The sequence below is a fragment of the Parus major genome, chromosome 12 (assembly GCF_001522545.3).
Source record: "Parus major isolate Abel chromosome 12, Parus_major1.1, whole genome shotgun sequence".
Classification (NCBI taxonomy): Eukaryota; Metazoa; Chordata; class Aves; order Passeriformes; family Paridae; genus Parus; species Parus major.
The window spans coordinates 5,914,307-5,937,055 of NC_031781.1; the positions used below are offsets into that span (position 1 = coordinate 5,914,307).

The window sequence follows — 22,749 nt, forward strand, 5'->3', positions numbered from 1 at the left end:
GAGTGAGAGGCTGTGTGGGGATTAGCTGCCAGCTGGGGTTAAAACACAACACCCTACATCCCACCTGTCCTCAGCACTTGAGCACTTAACCTGTTCTAGGAAGCACAATTACATATTTCAAATGGATTCACTCACAACATCTGAAAAGGAAAAGCATCTGTATCTAAAGTGCCCAAATGTGGGCACCTCTGAACATACATGCAATTTGTCAATAGTACTGCAATCCTCTCTAAAATACTATATATTGTTTCTGTGTCTCTAAGACATTAGTAAGTACACATTAAAAGGATGCAAAAGCTATTTTTAAAGTAAATCACAGAATATTCTGAGTTGGAAGAAACCAGAAACCACCCCACAGCTGGGTGGGATTCTGGAAATCCCAACAAGGATTACTGAATCCAACTCTTAAGTGAATGGCCCATACAGGGATCAAATCCATGACTCTGGCACTATCAGCACCACAATCTGACCAACTCAGCTTAAAAACTGGTGCAGGAATGTTTAAATTTTCTCCTCCACACCTCAATCCCAAAGGCCAGTCCACAACACTGAGGATCAAGTTGAAAGTTGATGTTCTTGCAACCAATTTTTGTAATTGTTTCAGTGGCAGCAGATCAGGGCAGGAACAGCTATTTTTCTAGCAGCAAATTGGCCACAGCATCTTTGAGTCCCCTCCTCCCCACCCATCTGCATCACCACACAAACTCATTTCAATGAAAATGATGTCAGTCTCTCAGCAAAAAGCCACTGAAAGCTTAGAGCAAGAGCACAGAGTACCACCACTGAATTGATTCCATTAAGGGAAAGTAATGATTTATCAGACTCAGAGCCTGGAAACAGAAAACAAAGTCTGTGGCAGAGCAGAGAGAAACTCATCATCAACCAAGCATGGAAATGAGAAAGCTCTCAGCCTCCCACAAATGAAGGAGAGAAATATTGTGATCATGCCAGCAAGGGGCTCTTAGAGATGTATAAAGGATCAGGAGGGAAGGAGACCAGAAGCTTCCTAGTGCTGGCAGGAGAACACAACCAGCTTCCCCCATTTTGGATGAGGAGCATTAACACCACCAAGGTGCTGTCCCAGAAACAGGTGCAACACCAAAAACCATCCCAAAGCCAAAACCACACAGTCTGGCCTTACAACCAGCTAAAGCCCATGTGAAGTAAGGATGCCAGCCTGTCCTCAGGCAAACATCCAGGGTGCCACAGCACATGTGGAGATGGAGGCCCTGGAATCTGTGCAAGGCTGGCAGGTACCACCAAGGGCAGGGACTGAGGCAGCCTCCCTGTCTGCAGAGGTCAGACAGACAGTGGTGAGCAGGGACCCCTGAGGTGCTCAAGGTCCTGCAGGTCATTTCTCCAGGAATGTGGGTCAGAGTTTATTGCAAGAAAGGAGACCAACAGTATGTGTTAGCAGAAGAGGTGTTGCAGACAGGATCTCCCAGGAGTCCAAATTCTTGTGCAGCTACATAGTAAACACCTGCTGAAAAAGAAAAGTCGGGAGGAGCGATGAGGGGAGGAGGGTGCCAGTGATGAGCTACTCAACTGTGAAAACATCTGCAAAATGAGCAAAAATTAAAGGCAGTCCAGTATGAGAAGAGGGGAGTCCCACGATGGAAAAAACATTACAGTGTTTAGTTCCCTTCCGGTCCCTTTGCCCTGCCTTTAATTTAAGAAGCAAAGATGAAGCAAAATCTCCTTGGAAATCACCCAGCATCTGACAGGCTGGGGCCTCTGTTCCAGCCTCAATCATTTTTCCTATATTGCACATGGGAGCAGGATAAATGTGTCAGATTTAATCACCTCTGCACAAGTATCATCCAGGGTCTCAGCTGCTGTGTCAGATTTGCTGTGTGAGACCCAGCTGAGACAAACCCTTCCAGATGCCAGTTACACAGAACCCCACCCTGCTTGATATAGTCCTAGACCAGAGGTGAAATACCACTGCCCCAAATATCTTGACAGCACTTTGCTTCTCACCTTCAGCCAGCATACACCTCAGCAACAAGCCTAATACAGCCTGGGCCAGGCATCTGGCAACTCCAAGTTACTTACACACTTTGAAACTAATTTAGTAGGACCAGAGACAGGAGAGATGTGACCTTCCTGGTTAGTACTCAGTCCACATGTTGGCTGCTGGAAAGCACAAGAGATCACAATTGTTACCCACACTTATGAATAAAATATTGCTTTTATTTTAGTAAAGTAACAAAGCTATTTACAGATACAATAACTATACATTCCAATTGAAAAATAGATTATGCTCAAAATTGTTAAAGCAAGTCACACACAGTCTGTTAGGAACACAAACAATCTCAAACCTCCCAATGCCTTCAGCTCCTGTCTGATCTCAGGAAATCAGTTTGTTTTGTTCTGAATGATTTTCTGCTGATTCTCAAGACATTCCTTCAGCTTGTCTTCAGTGAGTGTCAGCCTCTGCTCCAGGATGGAAACTGTCTGCAAAACAAAGTGAAAGCTGCTGTTGAGCTACTGACGAGGACACACTGCACACTGTACTCTCAATGAAATATGCCAAATAAAATGCTAAATTCACAGGAATATTTCAAGGTATTTCTAAGCTGGAACTCCAGTGTCAACATTCAGCAGACAGAGCCCTGCATGACTTCAGAGATGAGCAATAGAAGACAGTAGGCACAAAGCCTTCCTGCAGACAACACCAAGCACCCATTTCAGCACTGGTGCTTTCAGACTCTGCATTTCCCTTCCTGGACAGGCTCATGAGGCACCAGGCCCTGGAGAGCCACCAGACACACTCCTGCTAACAAGACACACAGATTTTAAACAATTTTGTTCGGTCACAGCTCCAATTTTACCTCTTTGCTTCCAACCATTTCCTCCCTTCACTGAACACTATGGGTCTGCTGTAATTAAAACATTCAAAACTTGCTGGAGAAGTACCATGCCAGTCAAGAAAGCCTTCCCAGCCCAAGACAATGCAGCAGAAGATGGAGGGGAAAACCTCCAAGTGTCAATATCTATCTCAACATAATGCCTACATTTCTTTGTGTAATCCAGTTACCCTGCAAAGGATTGTTCTCTTTCTCTTCGAGCTGAAGTCATCATGAACAGGATGCACAGGAAGAACATTTTAACCACGTGGCAATAAAAGCTTCTGCTGAAAACCTTTTATTGATCATGCCAAAATAATCAAGGGCCCCAGCTATGCACAACCACTTTCAGCTTCCAGAGACACCAGAATGGCTGATAAAGGGTGGTGATGATTTAATGCTTTAATATCCATAAACTTATCAGCAACGATCAATAGCTTCACATTTTGGGCATTTTTGCTGCATAAATAACATCCTCTGCTAAAAACAAAGGATGCTAAGAACCCTGGACTTTAATAAAGTAATTCAAATAAACTTGGACAACCGCTGTTTGTATAGCAGTTATACATAGAAAGCCTTTTAATAGCGCATTTCGTAAGCACATCTCTAAGTGCCTGACAAAAGCAAGCAGGTCTCATTATCCCCATTTTACAGCTGGGGAAACGAAAGCACAAAGAGAGGAAATAGCTTGGCTAAGGCCACTTGAGACTAAGAAAAGTCTGCTGTAAAATGATTTGGGGAATGAGACAAGTTGTGGGGGAGAAGAGAAAACAGACATAGTAAAAACAACAGCAGGCATAAGGCAAAGCCATCTTGCATCAAGGAAGTCAGGAAGGGCTTGAGGTTGTCCAGTGCATCATAATGCACCTGTTTTTCCTCCCCAAACATAGTTCAAAGTTTACTTCTAATAGATTTCTTATTTCTGACCTGTGACACAGCAGAAGAGCTCTTCTGCAGCTGTAGAAAGCTTCACCTGAAAGAATAAACCCTGCATTGCCTAAATATGCCATAGGCTATAGCACCAGCTGCATTTCAGTATTTTCTTCCTCTGTCTCCATCCCTTTGAGGCACAGGAACTGAAGTACACAGAGAACCAGAAGAAACATTGTGGAGCCAGCAGGTAACATCCCAGGTGCCCCAGAGCCAGCAGGAGCCCTCCCATCTATTCAAAGGAGAGAAGACTTAATCTTTTCCACATCCAGCCATGCCATTGCCTAGTGACTGTCTTGGAGACCAGGAACAAAAGTACCAAGGGCAGAACACAGCAGGCTGAATGTCTACCAGGGGTTTACAGCAAAGATCTTATCCTTCAAACAACCAGACAGAGAATGAAAACCAGTAGGGGTCCTGGCTTTTCCATATAAAAAATGAACTAGTAATTCAACACTCCAATAAAAAGAGGGAGAATGAAGCATTGCATCAAATTTCCTTCAGAAAGATAATCAGCTGAATTAACGTCCCAGTCACACTGCCCTGCCAGAAGCAATGCCCAGATCACTCGTGGTTCCTCTGTTCCATGATTTACTGCCACCATGATCCTGTCAATAGGAGTTAAGAGCTCTTACACACAGCACCATGAGACACAAGTAAAGCAGATTTCACAAAGTGTTGAATTTGTGAGAAAGCTGTAAGGAAAATGCTTATTGGAATGGAAATTGCATGTAAGTATAAGCAGAAACTTGCAGTAAGTATTTTTTGGAAACTAAAAGTGGAAAAGTAGCAGTCAGAGATGAAATTCAGGAAGTCCAAAGTAGGAATCAATGACTACAGTCCATTTAGATGTGAATATATGATGAATATAAATAGACAGGGCATCTGACATCCTAGGAAGGTATGGGAAAGCACAAATACTGCCCAGCTGCTGTAAGTGCTATATTGCAACTTGCACAGAAAAGCTCCTTTATTAGCAGCTGAAAGTTTTACAATATTTCCACGCTGCTATATATAAAGCAAGTCATTCTCAGGAGGCAAATGAAACTGCACCCATTCAACTCCTGCATGCTTTTGCTAAGGCTTCTCCAAGATAACAAACCAGCAGTTAAGCCAAGGAGGAGAACACTGTTAGCCAGATCCAGTGAGGATTCACTAGAGCCAGGTTTGCACTCTGTGGCAGGATCTGGGCTTCCTGGTGTGTCAGGAATACAGTTTCCATTACGCACCAGGGAGTAAATGCCGGATAATTTATTGAGGTCCTGGCTCAAATTGGCAGAAGGGTAACAGCCTAGGCTTAAACAAGAAAAAAAGACCAAGCTATTTATTTTTTTAAGGAGTATTTCTGACATTACAGTAATATACTGAGCATTACTATGGGCATCAGAAGAGAATACAGGAATTTTTCACAGAAAACTTGAATCACTTCTACCAACACTTCCTGCAACATTTGTCTTCATTTGTCTTCACAGACTCAGCACTGAAAAAACTCAATTTTCTCTTTGGAAACATTAATGAGAAACTATAGAGAAATAAAAAGTTGCCTCCTATTTACTTGCAAATTCTGGGGAAGATTCACTTCCATCCTCCCCCAGGACACATAAACTGAGGCACCCAGTAGTCAAGCTTGCTTACCTGATGACAAGCCTCTTATGATATTCCTCCGTGTTATTTTTACAACCCAAATAACAGTGATTTGAGATGCTGTTCCAAGATGCTTTCATCAGTATCTTTTCCTTAGTCCCTCTTAAACATGTTTGATTAAGCAGCAGGTTTAAAAGCCACTGGCCTTAGGGTTGAAGCTTCTGCAGCAGCCCTGGAGGGGCTTTGGAGGAGGACAGATAAGGGGAACCAGGTGCTAACTGAATGCCAAAAGAAACCAGTTCCACCAGCATCTAAGGAAACCTGAAGAGCAGAGTCCAGAGCAAGGGAGCAGAGGTGACCAGCAAGCCTCTGGAGCAGTGGTGGAGTCCCTGCCAGGAGAGATCCAGCCAGATGGCTGCTATGAGCTAAAGTAGGACTTAACCTGGAGCTGGGGGCAAGGCAGGCAAGGGCATAGAAAGGTGGAATAACTAATGCTCAGCTCACCCTGCTAAGGGACACTCTCTGCAAAGCCAAAGGTGCTGCACAGGGCCTTTCCAGTATGCAGTCACAGTGGCTCTGAGTTAGCCATGTGATAGCACAGGGGTCAGAGAACTGCCTGACTGATCACCAGTAATCAGGGAACCTCCCCCAAAAAGTAGGGACACAGCAGTTCCTCACACCAAGTAAGAACAGCTTGTCTGAACCTACAAGGGATACGATCCTGCACAGTGACTGCACCACAGATGTATTCTTTGCTCTGTGCAGAAAAAATAGGACACTTGCACTTCCATTCCTATTTCTTCATAGCAGAAAATCCCTCTCTCCATTGATCTCAAAGGAAGCAGAAGTAGTTGTCTAGCTTTATTTAAAAAGATCCTCAAAAGTTTGCTCCACTGTTTTTTCTAAGCATATGCTAAAAGATTTAGCAGAGCACTAACATATCAAACAGCTCAAAGAAAAAAACATTACTCCTGCCTCTTCAGATTCTTCATCCCTGACATGTTAACTTATGAAGACAGCATTTTCTTCTCAATTTATTTAAAAAATAAAAAAATCACCCACAACGAACACACAAGAAATGAAGAAGTTGGTAAGTTTCTGTATCCACAGTTTCTCCACTCCACTGTGTGGGTACAAGGAAGAACTTAGGGATTGATGGTTTTTAAGAGGTCCACTAAAGACTACAGATGGCCCATGGATTTACAGAATGAGACTTGTCACGTTTGACCTGGAGCTGCAGGTTAAAGAGCTCTGCCCTCTGTAACAAGCGTGGCCAATTCAGGTGTGTACTAAAAGACACCCTGCTGTAACTTCTTGTGATTTTCCCTAAAATTAGCAATTTCAGAGCCCACTTTATTCACAAACACAGCCAAGAAGTACAAGTGAACTGCACCATAAAAATGCTGCCTTAGCATCCAAGGGGCACCCCAGTAAATTAAGCTTGAGAGCCCTTTCTCTAAACTAATGCAATGAGTGAAACAAACTATCACGGGAAGGGTTTGCACCTGCCTACCTTTTACAGAAGAAAAAAAAAACTTTAATTCCTGCCACTAATCACAGTTTACAACTCCAAACTGCAGCTGCAAGACTGAAAGGCTCATGGGAGAACTTATACAGCAGGAGTTCAAGCATGAACCTGTCTGGCAAGAACAGCTTCTCCTCCTCTCATAGTGGGTTTTGCCCCAACATGCTGCCAGTGCCCCTCCACCTCAGCAGCTGCACTTGGACCCCCAGAGCAGATCCCTGCTCTTACCAAAAGAGTTGGGCTGCTCTCCTCGTGTGCAAATTGTAATTTAACAGCTTTGAGATGGCATCCAAGCCAGCTACACATGTCTGCAAGCTCTGAAGCATTCTCAGCGAGAGCTGGCAGTTCAGACTGAGGAGATAAGTCTCATCTCACAGTAGAACAAGGCATGAAGCTTTCACAGCAATTAACACTTCATGTAGCAAACAAATTCCTGCCAGGACCAGCCTTACTCCATTGGTCAAAGCCTTAACCTCAGAGTGGGTTTTGGTTTAAAATAAAATGTGGGGTTATTTCTAACAGAAATGATAGCTCCTCATGTGCTCAGACTAAAACAAGATGTGCTACCCCAAACATTTTAAATCAGGTCTGTAGCTCCTCACCATCTCAACGGTTTTGAAAGCAAACTCTAAGGTGAATTCTCACAAAGCCTATTTGCATAGAACATTTTACACCAGGCTGAGTTAGTGAAGACTCAGCACTATCCCATTCTCCAAATCAACACCATGAATTTTCTTTGGTTTACTTTGTAAACATGCTTCAAATTCCACAACTTTTATTGCTCCTACAACACACTCAGCTCCCGTGTGGCTGGACAGGAACATCTTGGTCAGAGCTGCTGTACAGCTCAGTACAGGAAGTTCCACAAACCCCTCAACCAAGGTTTTGAACATCCATCCAAGGCTCTGCCTGGGGTCACATGGATTAGGAATACACGACAATGCCTGCAGAAGGACAAATGCCAGCAGCAGCCTGGCCTCATCAGGATGCCTACCTGGAGATCTGCTCAAGTTGTGTTGCTGAACAACCTCTTTGTTCTCTACTGCAGGGCATGAGAGATCATAGTCCCACCAGCTCGCTTCATACACCATTCAAACATTATCCTCAGGCTACCGAGGACACTTGAAAAATAAGTAATTTTTTCTATTTAGGAGTCCAAAGCACTACAAGAAGGAAATGGTTAGTTAGGAAACTCAAAACCAGTACTGCTCAGCTACTCTTCCCTTATTATTAAAATGAGGGTGGTGAGGCCCTGGCCCAGGTTGTCCAGAGCAACTGTGGCTGTCCCATCCCTGGAAGTGTCCAAGGCCAGGCTGGATGGGGCTGTGAGGAACCTGACCTGGCAGCAGAGTAGGAACTAGATGGTCCCTTCCAACCAAACCATTCTATCATTCTCAGCTGCCATCTCTCCTTCCACCTCCCAGCACACCTCACTTTCTGCAGAATTACCCGGATTACAGTTTACCAACCCTTTCACTAAATTATAGGAGCAACTTTGGTGTAATGCACAAAGTCCTGTGGTACTCAGTACAGCAACAAGTGATCATCTGCAGTGCTCACTGTGCTTCTTGCAGTAGGAAAACCACACAAGCATACCCAAAAATTCTAGTACCATCCAGTATTTGCCAGAGCAAGCAGCATGATCAGTACCAGTATTACAGTGACCAAAGGGACCCTGGGGCACAGAAAAGGTTGTCCTTTGTATTAAATCAATTCTAGCTACCAAGATGAGCCACAGGCTCTGCCAATTTCATCCACATAGGATGGAGACACAAGGCATACAAGTCCTTCACAGCTGAGTCTTTCCATTTACAGCCCTCTGACTAGAAATGTTTCATCACATGTTGCTGTTGCCTTAGTCTTGACAGCTGATCAGCCGAAGCTAAACTGATGGCACTTAGATCCTGCATGTTTCTAGAAGAGAAAGGCTGATGGTTTCTGTGCAGCTTCCTTGGTGCAGAGCTCCCAGACCTCTGGGGCTGGGCCAGCACAGCAAAAGGAGTCAGGAGACTCACAGGTTCACCAAAGACACAGCCAGTCAGGATGAGCTACAACAAAATGTCCAAACATGCACCATGACAGCAACTGCACAATATAGAGGTCAGAACCCCAAATGACCAGAGGTCTTCCCCAACCACAAAGACTTCAAAGCCTTCCCATATCCATCCCCTGCCTCTGAGAGGATGCAAATCACTCACCTAAATGAACTCAGCTGCTGGTATCCAATAGCTGAATAACAATTTAATATTAATCTTCAAAGTCTGCTTGTGAAAACAAATTGTGGGAGGTGTTTAGTATTCCTTCCCATTGAAGGAAAATGGAAGGTGAAGGTCCTGTGAACATCCAGGGAGAGGATCAGCACTTCTGGAGAGCCAGCCTTCACACAGTGTCCTGCTAACACAGCAATATCCCTCAGAGTGCATTTAATTTAAGCAATCTTAGGGGAAAAACATATTTGCATCAAATATTTTGGAAGTAAATTTCAGGGGGTGGGGGGGGAAAGTAGCACTGCTCAATGACACAGAGGACTGGCAACAACCAGGGTACTTAATTTGAGTGAGAGATCAAAGCTACTGAATCTCTAAGAGATGGGTCTGACTCACAAGAAATAGCCTCTATGTCCTTTAAATTCAGACTTAAAAACCAAACTCATCTGACACTCCACAGATTTTCAGATGAGATCTTTTTTATTAGTGTTTCAGATTTCAAACAATTTCTCTTGGATTAAAAATTACTTGCAGTTTTTCTCCCATATTCGGTCCATCAGTGTTCAGGCCTTGAGAGCAACACAGAAACCAAGATACTTGTGCACAGCAAAGGTAGAAGCACTTGGGACATGATCCCCCTACCACTGCCAAGTATTTTTTCTTGACTTGTAACTACTTGAAGTCATAAAAGCATATATTTTACTAAACCAGTTGCTTAATTTACATTCAGTACCTCTCAAAAGAGAGGCCACATTCATCCCTCACCAACACAGGCTTGAGACTGCATCTCAAAAAAGGAATAAAAATTGGATTTTACTCGTTTTTATTACTAAGCACTGGACACACAAACATTTTCAGCTTTAATTAAAAAGCAACTCGCTTGTGTCCAAGTATTTTTTTATGCTATAAAAATAATTTACAAAAATTCTTTTTCTGCCTGCAATGTTTTCTGGAGTGAAATAATCCTTTAATCTCACATGAGCTAGATTGTCCTTCAATTCAGGCTTTGGGTTATTTTACAGATTTATCAAGTCCTCTCCATTTCACTGTGTTGTTTTCTCCCAGCTTCAATGCAAGATTAGTTTGAGGAAGCATACAAAGCCATTTCCTGTGGGTGGATTATCACAGCTATTTATGAATTTTTATGCTAACCTGATCCTGAACTCTTCATTTGGAGAAGACATCTTCCTTCCCACATAAAGCCAGCAGCTTTTGCCTCAGTGCCTGCTGCCCAGAGCCGAACAGAGCGAACACAGCAGCTGGAGGTGTTTGAGTGAGGATGAGAGTACATTAAACTGAAGATGACCACTGCAAATACAAGTTTTCCACTGCAGCCAAGACAGCTACTCACAGATGATCTTTTCAGAAGAGCAGCTCAGCTGTAAACACAAGAAATGCACCTGAACCAAGCAAATCTTTGATATCTGCTACATTTTTGTTTCAGCCAAAACACCTTTCTGTGCCTGGCTATCCAGGAGAGAAAATCACGTTGTTTTCCCCTTAAACTTCAATATTCACTGCAGCTCTTCATATAGGCACTGAGATACTGAAATCCATTCTTCAGTAAAAACGAATAAATTGATAAACAGTTTGCATTTTCATCCTTTTCACGTCTCTGAAATGCCAGTAGAGTACTTTTAAACACCAAGACACTGACAAGAGAATAAGCTGCAGGAAAGGGAGGAGCAAAGCATCAGTATTGTACATTTATTACTCTCATCTCCCTCATTCCTTTGCCAGATGTGAATTGCTTATTTTCCTACAGAGGGGAACTAGGGTAGCTAAGTAATCCAAAACTATTGGGAACAACTGGCTTATGCCCAGGTCTCAACTTCACTCTTCAAGGCAGCAGAATTATTAAGCACATGCTACTCTTCTGAAAAAGACCCATGTAAGGCCAAACACAAACTGCTTTTAGGAAAAATATGAAGATCCTGTCAGCTCACATTAGACTACTTTCTTACAAGTAAAAGATATCCTAACAGAGCTTTGGAGAGGAGGAGGGAAAAAAGGTTTCATTGAGTCAAAGACCAGTTGAAAGAAAGTTGCCAAAACTTTAAAGAATTGAATCATATCAACAACACAAGAATGAAGCTTAGCCAAGCTTCTATTCACTCTTGTGACTACTGCTAGTTGTGATACACAACAGCCACTGGATTCTTTTAATCCATCTCTCTCTGGTAAGAACTGAAGTGCCCAGCTGAAGGAGCAAGTCTGCTCTGCTGTATCCTCCTGTGTGGGGCACACCACCTCCACAGCCTCAGTGATTGGTGACTGGCTGGAAGAGACCTCTGAATTGAATAAAAACAATCTCACTGAATTCAAGCACATTACACCTCATTTCATCTGGAAATCTACTGCCAGCAGAAGGAAGGTACTAATCACTGGTGATGCAGCTTCAAGTGTGCAGCTCAGAACAAAGCTGTGTGCTGGCAAGAGATGACAGCCCACAGCTGATGTCTCACTATCACCTCTTTCAGCAGAAATTGGAAGTATTTTCTCTCCTTCCCACTTCTACATGATACCAGGTTTAAACCTTGAAATGACAGCTACATAAAAAATATTAGGAAAATAAATTTGGCTTAGATCTGCATAATTTCCCAAAGCAGTTTATCACAACTTTAACCTTCCCCCACCAGTACTTTACATGATGGTAACAGTGTTGCATCTACAACAAGAACAATGAACAGAGGAACTCAAGATACCACATCAGAAATTAATCCAAGCACCAGTGGACCTAACAGATTAAATTCCTGAAAAGCCCATGGATGGATATATCAATAGAGGGTTTCTGGAAATGTCATATGTTTTTTCCCTTCAACTGGATGGCCCTGCTTATGCCCTTAGAATTCTCTTTAAACACACAATACTCGGGAATTACGATTTCAACAGAGCACTAGAAGCATCTTCAGCCCTTCTCCAAGAACAGAAAATAATGACACCTGTTAAGTGTTATGTATGAAGGCTTTCTGCTTTTTTGAAGAAGCAGTGGTGTCCTCCTTTCACAAAGAGAAGTCAGCAGGCCCAAAGCTGACACACACACACACACACATTGGTTTAAAACTGCTGCCTGCAGAGAGCAGCATCCATTTGTGCTTTGGCAGAAATGCCTTGGAACAACAACCAACCCCACAGCACCAGGCACTGTTTCTAGTTCCCTTGGATCTCTGCACACCACAGCTCCTACCAGAGCACAGCCATTGCATGGAAGAGGGGTAACAGTGGCTCTGCTGGAGCCGCGTTCCAGAGCTGTATTCCCTTCTCCCAACAGCCAAAGTTGGAAAAGCCAAAGTTCAGACATGGAAATCAATACCCTCCACACCTGCCTTGCTACCTGCCCACATCCCTCTTCTCTGAGATGCCTTCTGCCTTAATCCAGGAATGAGGAATTCTTCCAGGCTCATTTGATAAAGTTTGTTTGGTGTCAGTTTGTGTCGCTGCTAAAAACCTTGGCATGAAAACAGCATGTCAGGGACATCTGTACAAAAGCATTAAAATGGTGTTAATACAACATACCCAGAGTAGAACCAATGGGAAATGAAGTACTTCAAGGATGGTAAAAATGCTACAAGAAAGGTAAAAGGTTGAAGAACACAGTTACTCAAGGCAGCTTTTTGGTTTTTTACTATTTCAGGGCCATTTCCAATTTTATCCTATAACGTACTAATTTATTCCTCCCCCACTGATCTCAATTTCTCTTTCTGCTAGGTTTAAAACAACATTTAGAATTTTCTACGGTTACACAATATCTTCAACAGAGATATTTGCATTGCTTATATTTAGGTTAAATCCCACACGTACTGTTTACTGCAATATTTGCCTTCTCTAAACACCTATGAAGTTGAAAAGGAGCCATTACACATCCATCATCAGAAATGTGGATGTGATTTATGTAATGAAAGATAACAATCACATTCCAAGCTTACTAGGGAGACATAAAAATAGTATTAAAATATTTTGTGTATACACCGGGTTGCTTTTAATCACAAGTATGAGGGCCCAGTGTCACATAAGATTTCCCTCCCCTCCTCCAGTGCTCAGTGTTTTAAAGATCACAGCAAAAGTGCTTTTTTGCATTTCTGCCAAGTGAACTTAAATACCTTTTGGGTTTCATCCTACACTATTTTAGACTGCCTGTAGTTGTGGCATGTTTTTTAATCTCTAAATCAGTTTTCAATCTCCTGATGGGCCCTCCAACCCATCATCTTACACTCTTTGACAAGTAGTTTGACAAGTTAACTCTCTCAAGAGCAGAGAGCTAACTCAGACTACTAATCAGTACGTTCAGTGCTAAGTGTTTAAGACTTACTTGTTCTTCCTTAGAAACAATGCTTAAACTCACAGAAAAACCCTCCATTTTTCCATCCTACCACCATGGTCTCAGCTACAGGAGATCTCCAATGTTTACAGTTCCATGCTTTCTCCCTGCTTCTCACATACCTCAAAAAACCACAATGAAATTCAGGTCCAGACAACCAAGAACATTATTTCTCCACAATGAGCAGTTATTTAGTTAATCAAAAAACACTTCTATTCCCAAATTCCTATGAAGTAAACACATTCTGTGATGATCACCATTCATGGCTGGTTCTGTTCAAGCATTGCTTAGTGACTCCAAGAAAGAACTGTTTGTTAATGTTTTAGCAAGGGATTAGTTGTTTGTAGCTGTGGGTGAAAAGCATGTTCCAGCAATGAGGCACAGAAGGGCCCAGACTTGTTGATGGGAGGAGGATTCTGCAGAAATTGGACTGTGTAGGTGAATGCTGGGTGGGGGAAAGGAGCAGGATCTGAACAGAGTTCACCTATAGGCTGTGGTATAACGGAGGAGGGAAGAGAGAGAGATTATTCACCAAAACACAGTTGTTCTGCCAACCCCTCCTCTAGGCATCACCTTAGATAAACCCTGGCTAACAGCACAGTCTATCAGAGCTGGCTCCTGCAGCATCTGCCACACTGCAGCATAAAGAAACAGGGGAAGAGCAGGGCCTAAGGTGGAAGTCAGTGCAAGAGAACTGTTAGAGATAAGATGAGAAGCAAATGATGAAAGACTTATCAAAATACTACTAAAAAGCAGAAGTTTTGAACTAGCTATATTATTATTCTATGAAACTATTGCAAAATATTCCCAATTCTTCCAGTCACAGCTACCTTTGTCAACAACAAATTAAAAAGCAAATCATACCTGAGTCAGAACATCCAGCTGTCCCATAATATGCTCCAGGGTATTTGCAAGACTGGTCTCCTCCTCTTGCTGCTCGTGGGTCCTACCAGAATCTCGAGTTTTTGTTTTCTTATGATGAATGCTACAATCCATTTCTGACTGCAAGAAAAACAAACGGACATAATCTGCTATTGCGATGCAAACTGCACAGGGATTTCTGTTCCAGGGAGGGTAAACAGTAAAGGACAGTTTATGCTGGGACAGTCTATGCTATTCAAACAGCAAAGGAGGAAAGGAATTGTTCTTGCCACAGCTGGAAAAGGAAAAGCTTCTGCTGACTTGTCTGCCTGCTCCAGGTGGAGGGTGGTTTTGTTGTTTTCTGGCGGGGTTTTGTGTGTGCTTTTGTTTGTTTTTAAACCACCACCAGGAAAGGCAAACCTTAGATAAAAATCTTGTAGCAATCCTGCAAGGTTCAAGCTTTTCTATGTGCAAAGAACTTGGGTGTGTTCTTGTACTACACAGGCACAGACTACAGGTAAGTGAAGACTTACTGGAGCTACGTAGGGAAGGAGTTACTTACATCCCAATGACATGAATTAAGTAAGCTACCCAGGGGAGTCTGATTATTTCACTCCAACAGTAAAGTTAAAGCCTCTCTCCATGTTTGGAAGTTGAAATAAGGCAAAGACATTGTACCATAGTTAAGTTCAGCAGAAGCAAGATGTCCCAATATGCACTGGAACTGTTTTGATTTAGTAATTTTAATTTTGTTTATCTCTTGAACTGGTTTTCTTCCTCAACGAGATTAAGAACAAGTTTACTTTGAAGTTTCAACTGTTTTACTTACGCAAGCTTGAATATTTCATTCAGAATAAATTAAGTTTGAAAAACACAAATAGATCTCTACTAAAGAATCTATTCTTCCTTCCTTTTCTTTCAAAATGGTATCTTTCTTGTAGAACAAACACTATTTGCATTGTTTATCTGCCTTATTGCCAGTAGAAGCAGTTCAGAGAAGTTTAACTAAAGGAGGTAGCCAACTGGTTAAGCAACTGCAGACTTCAGTTTCTCAATTTACACTAATGGACAAAATTTGAACTGAAAGCCAAGATCACAGCTCTCAAAACGCACTTCTCCATGGCCCAATGCCTGGTGCAGCTCCATCCCATGCACTTATTACTCACACAGAGTTTACAAATCAGCAAAGCAGCAAGGAATTCTGACAGATTGAAAATAGTCTCCAAAAGTACTTCCACATGTACTTTTTCTAAGTAGAAATGAAGATTTGCCTCTGTCTCCTCTCTCCTATGCAACAGCAGGAATGCATTTCTCACCAGCACAGTACTGACTTACCTGCTCCTCTCTGTGTTTGATGCCAGATGTGTGCAGATGTGCAAATAAACTGAAACAAGACCAGCTCACATAACTTTAACAACCAAACTGTTCAGTACATGACAAAGATACATACATATAAAAAATTTATCTATTTTAAAAATAAGATATTTGTGCTGCTGGGAGCCACTGTTAGAGGCCACAGGAAGGCTTCCAAGGCTGAGATCCAGCTCAAGACACAGGCAGAATATGCAATAAGTACTACAAGAAGCAGCAATGTGAGTACCTAGGGAAAGTGGAGACTAGAGGGGGTGAGCAAAAGAAGTAAGAGGCTGCAGCAGTAGCAGCTTTGACAAGAGACTGCCTTGCTGCTGGCCACCAATTGCTAGTAGGAGCTGACCATTCTTCCAGCCCCTGCCCACCAAACCATCCTCCTACAGCCCAGCCTCACATGGCCAGTTCTGCCTAAGGAGCAGGAAAGAAGGGGAAGGTTTAAATGACAGCTGCTCCACAGGGATCCCTGTGCTCCACCACAGTGGTATCAGGTGGTACCAGCCACACCAGCATCTGCCAATTTCCTTCCTCCCACCTGCTTGAATAATTTGGATTATCTACAGGCCCCTGGCCAGCACAGCCCACACTCCAGGTCACACAGCACTGCCTCGACATGGGAGCCACACTCCAGCTACTCCTGTAATGCAGGAAGCCCGAGAGCCACGCACTGCTCACCGATGCATTGATTTAATCAACTAAAATAAATTCTTGCAGAGATGAGATCAATCCCGTCTTAAAAACCTGCTATTTGCTGCTAAAATTTAAAAGTGAAAACAAACAAAAACCACAAACCACTGCTTTTCAATGGGTAACTAGCATCAAAAAACATTTTCTTTCTATTTTAAGGCTGACTAGCTTAGGCTGATGATGTAACTTCAGGCCAGTCAATCAAGGCACAGCAGAAATTTTAGTGAGCTAACACTACATACAACCTGCACTTAAAAACCCCAAATGATGATGAGCTATCCTCTTCAAAACCCATTAGAACAAGCTGACTCACAGAGGAGAAAAATGACTGTACCAACAGATTTTCTCCATCTATCTTTATAGCATATGTCAGACAGCTTTTCATAAAAAGCTTCAGGGTTGAACTCTGAGTCTATATTCTCTTCGCTACAGTTCACAAAGTTTAAGAGTCTGGCAAAGGCAGTACTGCAGATATGTTCTTACATTGATGCTTTAGGGGTCAGGTGGTCCCTCATCATGTCAGGTTGAACTGATGCTGTCAGATGCCACATTCTGCTGCTCACCTCACAGGCTACGTACCACCCCCACAAAAAGCCACCTCCAGTATAAGGCCATGGGGGCTCCTCAAGGCAACAGCCCCAAGAATATTTGAAACCAGGAACGTGACAACATGGCATACTGTCCCATTTCAAACACCACAGCTGCTTGAAAGGCTCCTTACTGCCCATCATCTAGATATCCCATAGCTACAGCCTTCAGCAATGAGGTTCTGAGCTCTCTGTCTGAACCAGGGACACAGCAGCCAGCAAATAAACACTGACAGTGGGTCACAGCAGTGACTTCCAAAAAAGAGGCTTCCAACTGACAAAGGTCTTTGACTATTCGGTTCTAGGAAGTGTGCACCCAGCTGAGGAGGAACCAAATTGCCTCCAGACTGGAACATTTTCAAATTTCGTAAATGCAGACTAAATCAGCTGCTGTTCCCAAGAATGAACAAAAAAACCCTTAGAAACCTAAGAAGCCTTAGAGAGACTCCAGGAACCCTTCTAATGACAATTTATATCATCTGAGCCAGACACTAGGAATTTAAATTCTAACAGATTTAGAAAATCATTGCAACATTTCAAAATTGTGTCAGTCTCAGCACCAATGACCATTACGATTACAGGCAGAGACACCTGTGTTCCCATCTGACTCACCTGTGGGCAAAGTGCCAGCTGAATCCTGGGACAGGCACCAGAAACTATGGCACTGCTGCAGAAGTTTAATTCATTTCAGTCAGAGTTCAAGGGTGCAATTTATTTGGTACAACCAAACAAAAGTCTTTGCCATTAAATATCTTATTACAACATCTGCGTATTAAACACTGGGAGTAGAGCAAGGAGCAGCTGAACATTAAAGGAAGAAGAGATGAGCAGTTTCAGAATACAATACAGCTCTCAGTGACAAAGGGAAAACAAAAGTGATTTATTTATAGCAACCACTTAAAGACAGCACAAGGCAACTACTTGGGGGAAGGGGAAAATTAATCAGCCTTCATTCCAGAGGCCTCTTACTGAGCCTCTTATGAAAATTGTTCTGGCTAAACAGCATCCTGGCCAGCAATTACAGGGGTTGGGGGGGCAGGTATGAGCTAAAAAACACATGTAGCAAACTGCACGAGGCAACTAAAAAATACCATTTTTCTTCTTAAATGGTGATCCTTAGAAGACATATTGATACAATAACCACCTACTTCAGTTTTAAACCTACTAATAAAATGTAGGATTCTTACAATGAAGTCCAGAGGAAATATTTCTTTTCCCTTTTCCTCACCTCTCTCCACTGGAAGGGAAGAATTGAGTGGTGTGAAGGGGGTAGGTTCAGCTCTACCTTTAATTAATTAACACACAGTATTTACTCTTTTGAGGGTTTTGTGTTTTAGTAGTTTTTTTTTAAAAAACAGTATGATGTTGCCAAGAATTAATTTTCAAGTATCTAGAAAGACAGCACACCACTTAAACAACACATACATCCAATGTGTTCAGACACAGACTTTCAATGTATTAAAATTCCCTAGTGCAATCAAATTCATTATCTTAGCTGAAAAAAATCCCCTAAAAACAGAACAGCAGAAAACCCTCTAAGGTGGTGTATGCAGTTCATCTGGACCCCAATTCTACTCATCCAAAGAAAAGACAAACACCTTTAAAAATCTATTTTGAGGAGTCATTTTCACCACAGGTAAAATACTTTAAATGTGTTCCTGAAGAGCAACAGTGACATCCAGTGGAAGCACATCAGCTTCAAGGTAAGCTCCACAGGAAGGTCAGATGGAATACACCATGCTAGATAGGAGGGCTCATGAAAAGCTGAGAAGTAACCTCAGTTCTCTCAGCTGCACACAAAGTATCATTGACTGAGCACAGGCACACTGCTCTGGCCTGGAAAGGCATCCCCTCTTCAAGGCAGCACTGAAATTTCTGGAGCAATCAAGATTTGCATTACTCCACATCTACTGTCCAGACCAGCAAAGGGTAACAACTCAATTTAGGGGACAAGTTGAATTAGCTTTATGAAACATTTTATATGATCATTCATCCATGCTATACTCTTATGTCAGAATTCAAGTTGCAATAGTGCAGGGAATTTGGAAGGGAGAGAAAGGAAACAGAAGGGAGGTGAAAAGAACATTACCTACCTTTTATTTTTGCTTCAGACAAACAGTATGTTGGGTTTGATGCAACTATTTACACAGAACCCTCCTCCCTATTGGTGTTACTTAAAAAAAAACACTAAAATTTGGGACCTCTACTGTAACAGCCATGTTACACCATAGGCAAATAAATAGTAAGCTCCTGATAAACTCAGGAAGAAATAAGAGTTAATAGGGACATCTCAAACCCATTTAAATCCCAAGGCACTCCTGTGCCAAAGCCTAAGTGAAGCACTGGCAGGAGGAGGCGGATGAAGCAGGCTCATGTATTTTAAATGAAACAGCATCAGAGCATCCAGCTCTGCTGACCAAAATGCCCGGAAGGACAGAAACAGGGGAAGAGCTAGTGGCCAGCTAAGGTACTCAAAAATGTACAAACCAGCCTGTCCATACAGAGAAGGCTGCACTTGGGCTGAAATTCAGATTTGCCTGCAGAAATACCAGCATCCTATCTCTACAAGTGACCCTGTCTGGCAATCCCCAGCCAAGAGCAGGTCCTCAGCAGAAGGGAAAAGCTGTTTCCTTCCTACATTTCAGTGACCTTGCTCTGTGGTTCACTGTCTATTGGTGCAGTTTACTTACCCCTATAGTCTCTAAGTGTCATTTTCAAATCAGGACAGACAGTAGTACCATCAGCTTCAAGGTAACATTGAAGAAAAATGGGAGTTTGGTACCTATTGCATTTCCAAAGGCACAAATGGTATTTTTGTGAAGAGTGAAATGAGAATAATAATGCCAGACATTGAAAGCCTAGTGACAGATAAAACATAATGACTACCAGTTGTTAAAAAAAATAAAGCAAGTTTGTATTTCTTGAGAAGGAAAAGCTAAGGCTAGACTTCAACATTTTAGATTTCTATTTCCTGTTTTGCTTAGGCATTTTATCTCCCTCAACCAATTTTCCCCTCCTATCAGTCCTAGAGTTTCCTAACAAAATTTTTTCCTAAGGAAATAGGAAGAGATCTTCCGTAATTCAGTATGGAATAATTAAGCTTTGTGCATAGGTGATGCTCAACTGTCCAACACTGCTCCTGGAGAACAAAAAAAATTTCAAAGGAACAATTTTGTGTGGGAACAAGCCACAATAGGAACAAAAATATAAGAATGAAAACCTCTTGTAAGAAATGTCACCAAGAATCGAACTACTTCTTTCTGGTCCTGATTTTTGGAGAAAAAATCCCAAGAAAAGGCAGACAAACATTGAAAAAAATGTTTATTCTCAGCCTGGGTTGTCTGGTTACAGGTTCTTTTACACCAAAAACATCAGCCTCCAAGGCAAGACTCACAGTGGTCTCCTGAAGTGGGAGAACTCCTGAATGAGCTTTCAGCTCCTTCCCTTCATCAGAATAATATGCATTTTTCCACTGAATTACGTATATACACACTGTGTAACATACAAATCATGAGCATACCTATTTTGTTACTTATATACATGTATAAAAATGCATCTATATACATGCATGCCGTGTATATGTAAATACAGACACGGGCACACTGCAACACACACACTTCTTACTCTTGCTAGAAGTTTGAATTTTAGCAGAAAAGTCTGAGATCTTAGAAACTTTTAAAGCTTAAGCTAACTTCATCCATCTGCAAGCTGGCACAGAACTGCAGCTTGAAAAAAAAAAACTTAAAAATCTTGCCTCCATCTCATTGCTTTGAATTATGACTCAAGCATTAAAACAAGCCACATACAGCAGCAACCTAAGTGGGAGAATTTACATTAATTAGCCTGAGATGCTGAACTTAAAAGGCAATTTTTATTCTGACCAATAATGACTTGTCAGGACTTGCCTTATTGTTCCAGAGTCTAAGAACAAATCTATTCACTGTAAGATGACAGAAATTAAAAGCTGATCCTCTTATTTCTGGAAGAAATCTTGTCAAACCAGAGCACAAGGGAAAGCAGTTGTAGCAGCACAGCTGCTCCATCCACTACCAGGCAAAGCAGTTGCAGGTTGCTGCAGTCATTCAGGCCCCTTGGAAAGCCAAGCTGAGGGTACTGCCTTTTCCTCTCTCCCATGTTCTTCACCAAGATACTCATCCTGTCACTCAATGCCCTCTCCAGCTCTTCCTGTAGTCCCTTAGGTACCAGAAGGGGCTCTAAGGTCTCCCTGGAGTCTTCTCCAGGCTAAACAATCCCAACTCTTTCAGCCTGTCTCCACGGCAGAGGTGCTCCAGCCCTCTGATGATCCTCATGGTCTCCTCTGGGCCCATGCCAACAGGTACACATTTTTCTCACACTGGGGCCCCAGAGGAGAAGGCAGCACTGCAGGTGGGGTCTCACCTGAGCCCAGCAGAGGGGCAGGTTTGGCTCCCTCAGCCTGCTGCCCATGGGGTTTTGGCTGCAGCCCAAGACACGTTTGGCTTTCTGGGCTACAAGTGCACATTGCTGGGTCAAGTCAAGCTTCTTGTCAACAAACATCTTCTTTCTCTTCAGGGCTGCTCTCAATCTCTTTTTCTCTGTTCCTGTTTAAGACCTGTTCCCTCACAAAACAGTTACAAGGTCACATCTCTGAACAGGCTTACAGAAGTGGATTTCCTTTAATAAAAGGAGAGGCAGCTATGGGTAACCACCTGCAACCACTCTGCATGGGAAGGATGTAGGGAAGAGCTCCTGTGATCAATCACAGCAAATCCCTACAAAGTTTCTGCTTGCACAGCCAAGTAGGATAGAGAACAGTGGAAGCATCTTGAGTACTCATCACACTGTTGTTCTTTTAATTAAACAATCTACCTACCTATTCCAGGAGGAAGACAATTGTGCACCAGATTAAAGCTACCTGGAGTGGGAATCCTCAGAAAAGTAAGGTGATAGTAGATCAAGAAAAATAAAAATTAAGCAGACCACATTTTTGCCATAGACTGAAGGTTGGATCCCTGCTCCCAAACATAGGATCCCCTCCTTCCAATGCTTAAAATTAAATAAGCAAAGGGGGTGGGGAAGGTGCAAACAAAAACCCCCCATTCACATCCCATCACAAAGAGCTGCAGCTCTATGCAATGAAACAATTCCCAGGAAGGAATTTCACAGCAAGTTAAAAAAAAAAGGTACAACGAGATTCAAAAGTATTAACAAATGCCAAAATTAGATACAGTTACCAATTTAGAAGCCAAAAGGTCAAAAAAAGAGGCACATCTGGCCTATGAGTAATTCAGAAGGAATCTGTTTACACAAGGACAAGCTGACAGGATGAACTGCTGCAGTCAGCATGAGACCATGGTCTGAGCACTGGAGGCACCCGAGGTCACCAAGCACCCAACCAGCAAAGGAGAGAGGTGGAGTCAGCTCTGGACATTCAGTTATGGACTTCAGACAACTTTATGATCAGATCACGTTTTCTGGAATTTGCCTCCAATCCTATCCAACAGGACTATTTTGAATAATTTACCAGTGAAGAAATAAGCACAATCCAAGGCCTGGAGAAAGCTCAAAACCCAGCAGTGTCAAAAAGAGTCTAAATATCTGTTTTAGCTGAAAGAGGCATTTGAAGAGCCCCAGGCTACTTGTTTCAAAGTCCTTCCTGCTGAAGTGATGCCCTTACCAAGCTTTCTTTTGTGAAGGTCAGCTATGCCTAGAGACTTGGTATCTCCACAACTGAGTGCCATTTAACTTCATAAGAACTAAGGATATTTAAGGCATTTGTGCTCCTGAATTTCAGAAGAGCAGAAAGACTTTTTGGCAAGAGAATGTCAGAGGATAGTTCTCACTTCTGCCCATA

At 42.5% G+C, this 22,749-nt stretch overlaps 1 protein-coding gene across 1 annotated transcript in view; it reads right to left on the reverse strand.

Moving 5' to 3' along the window:
- Nucleotides 1-2,172: 2,172 nt before the first annotated feature.
- Nucleotides 2,173-22,749, reverse strand: part of POC1A (POC1 centriolar protein A) — a 44,417-nt gene continuing 23,840 nt past the window's right edge. The window contains exons 10-11 of the mRNA XM_015640830.1: nt 14,278-14,415; nt 2,173-2,457 (exon numbers count right to left, since the gene is read on the reverse strand). Of these exons, the coding sequence (XP_015496316.1) occupies nt 2,359-2,457; nt 14,278-14,415 (237 nt within the window). The 3' untranslated portion in view covers nt 2,173-2,358. The remainder of the gene's footprint in view (nt 2,458-14,277; nt 14,416-22,749) is intronic.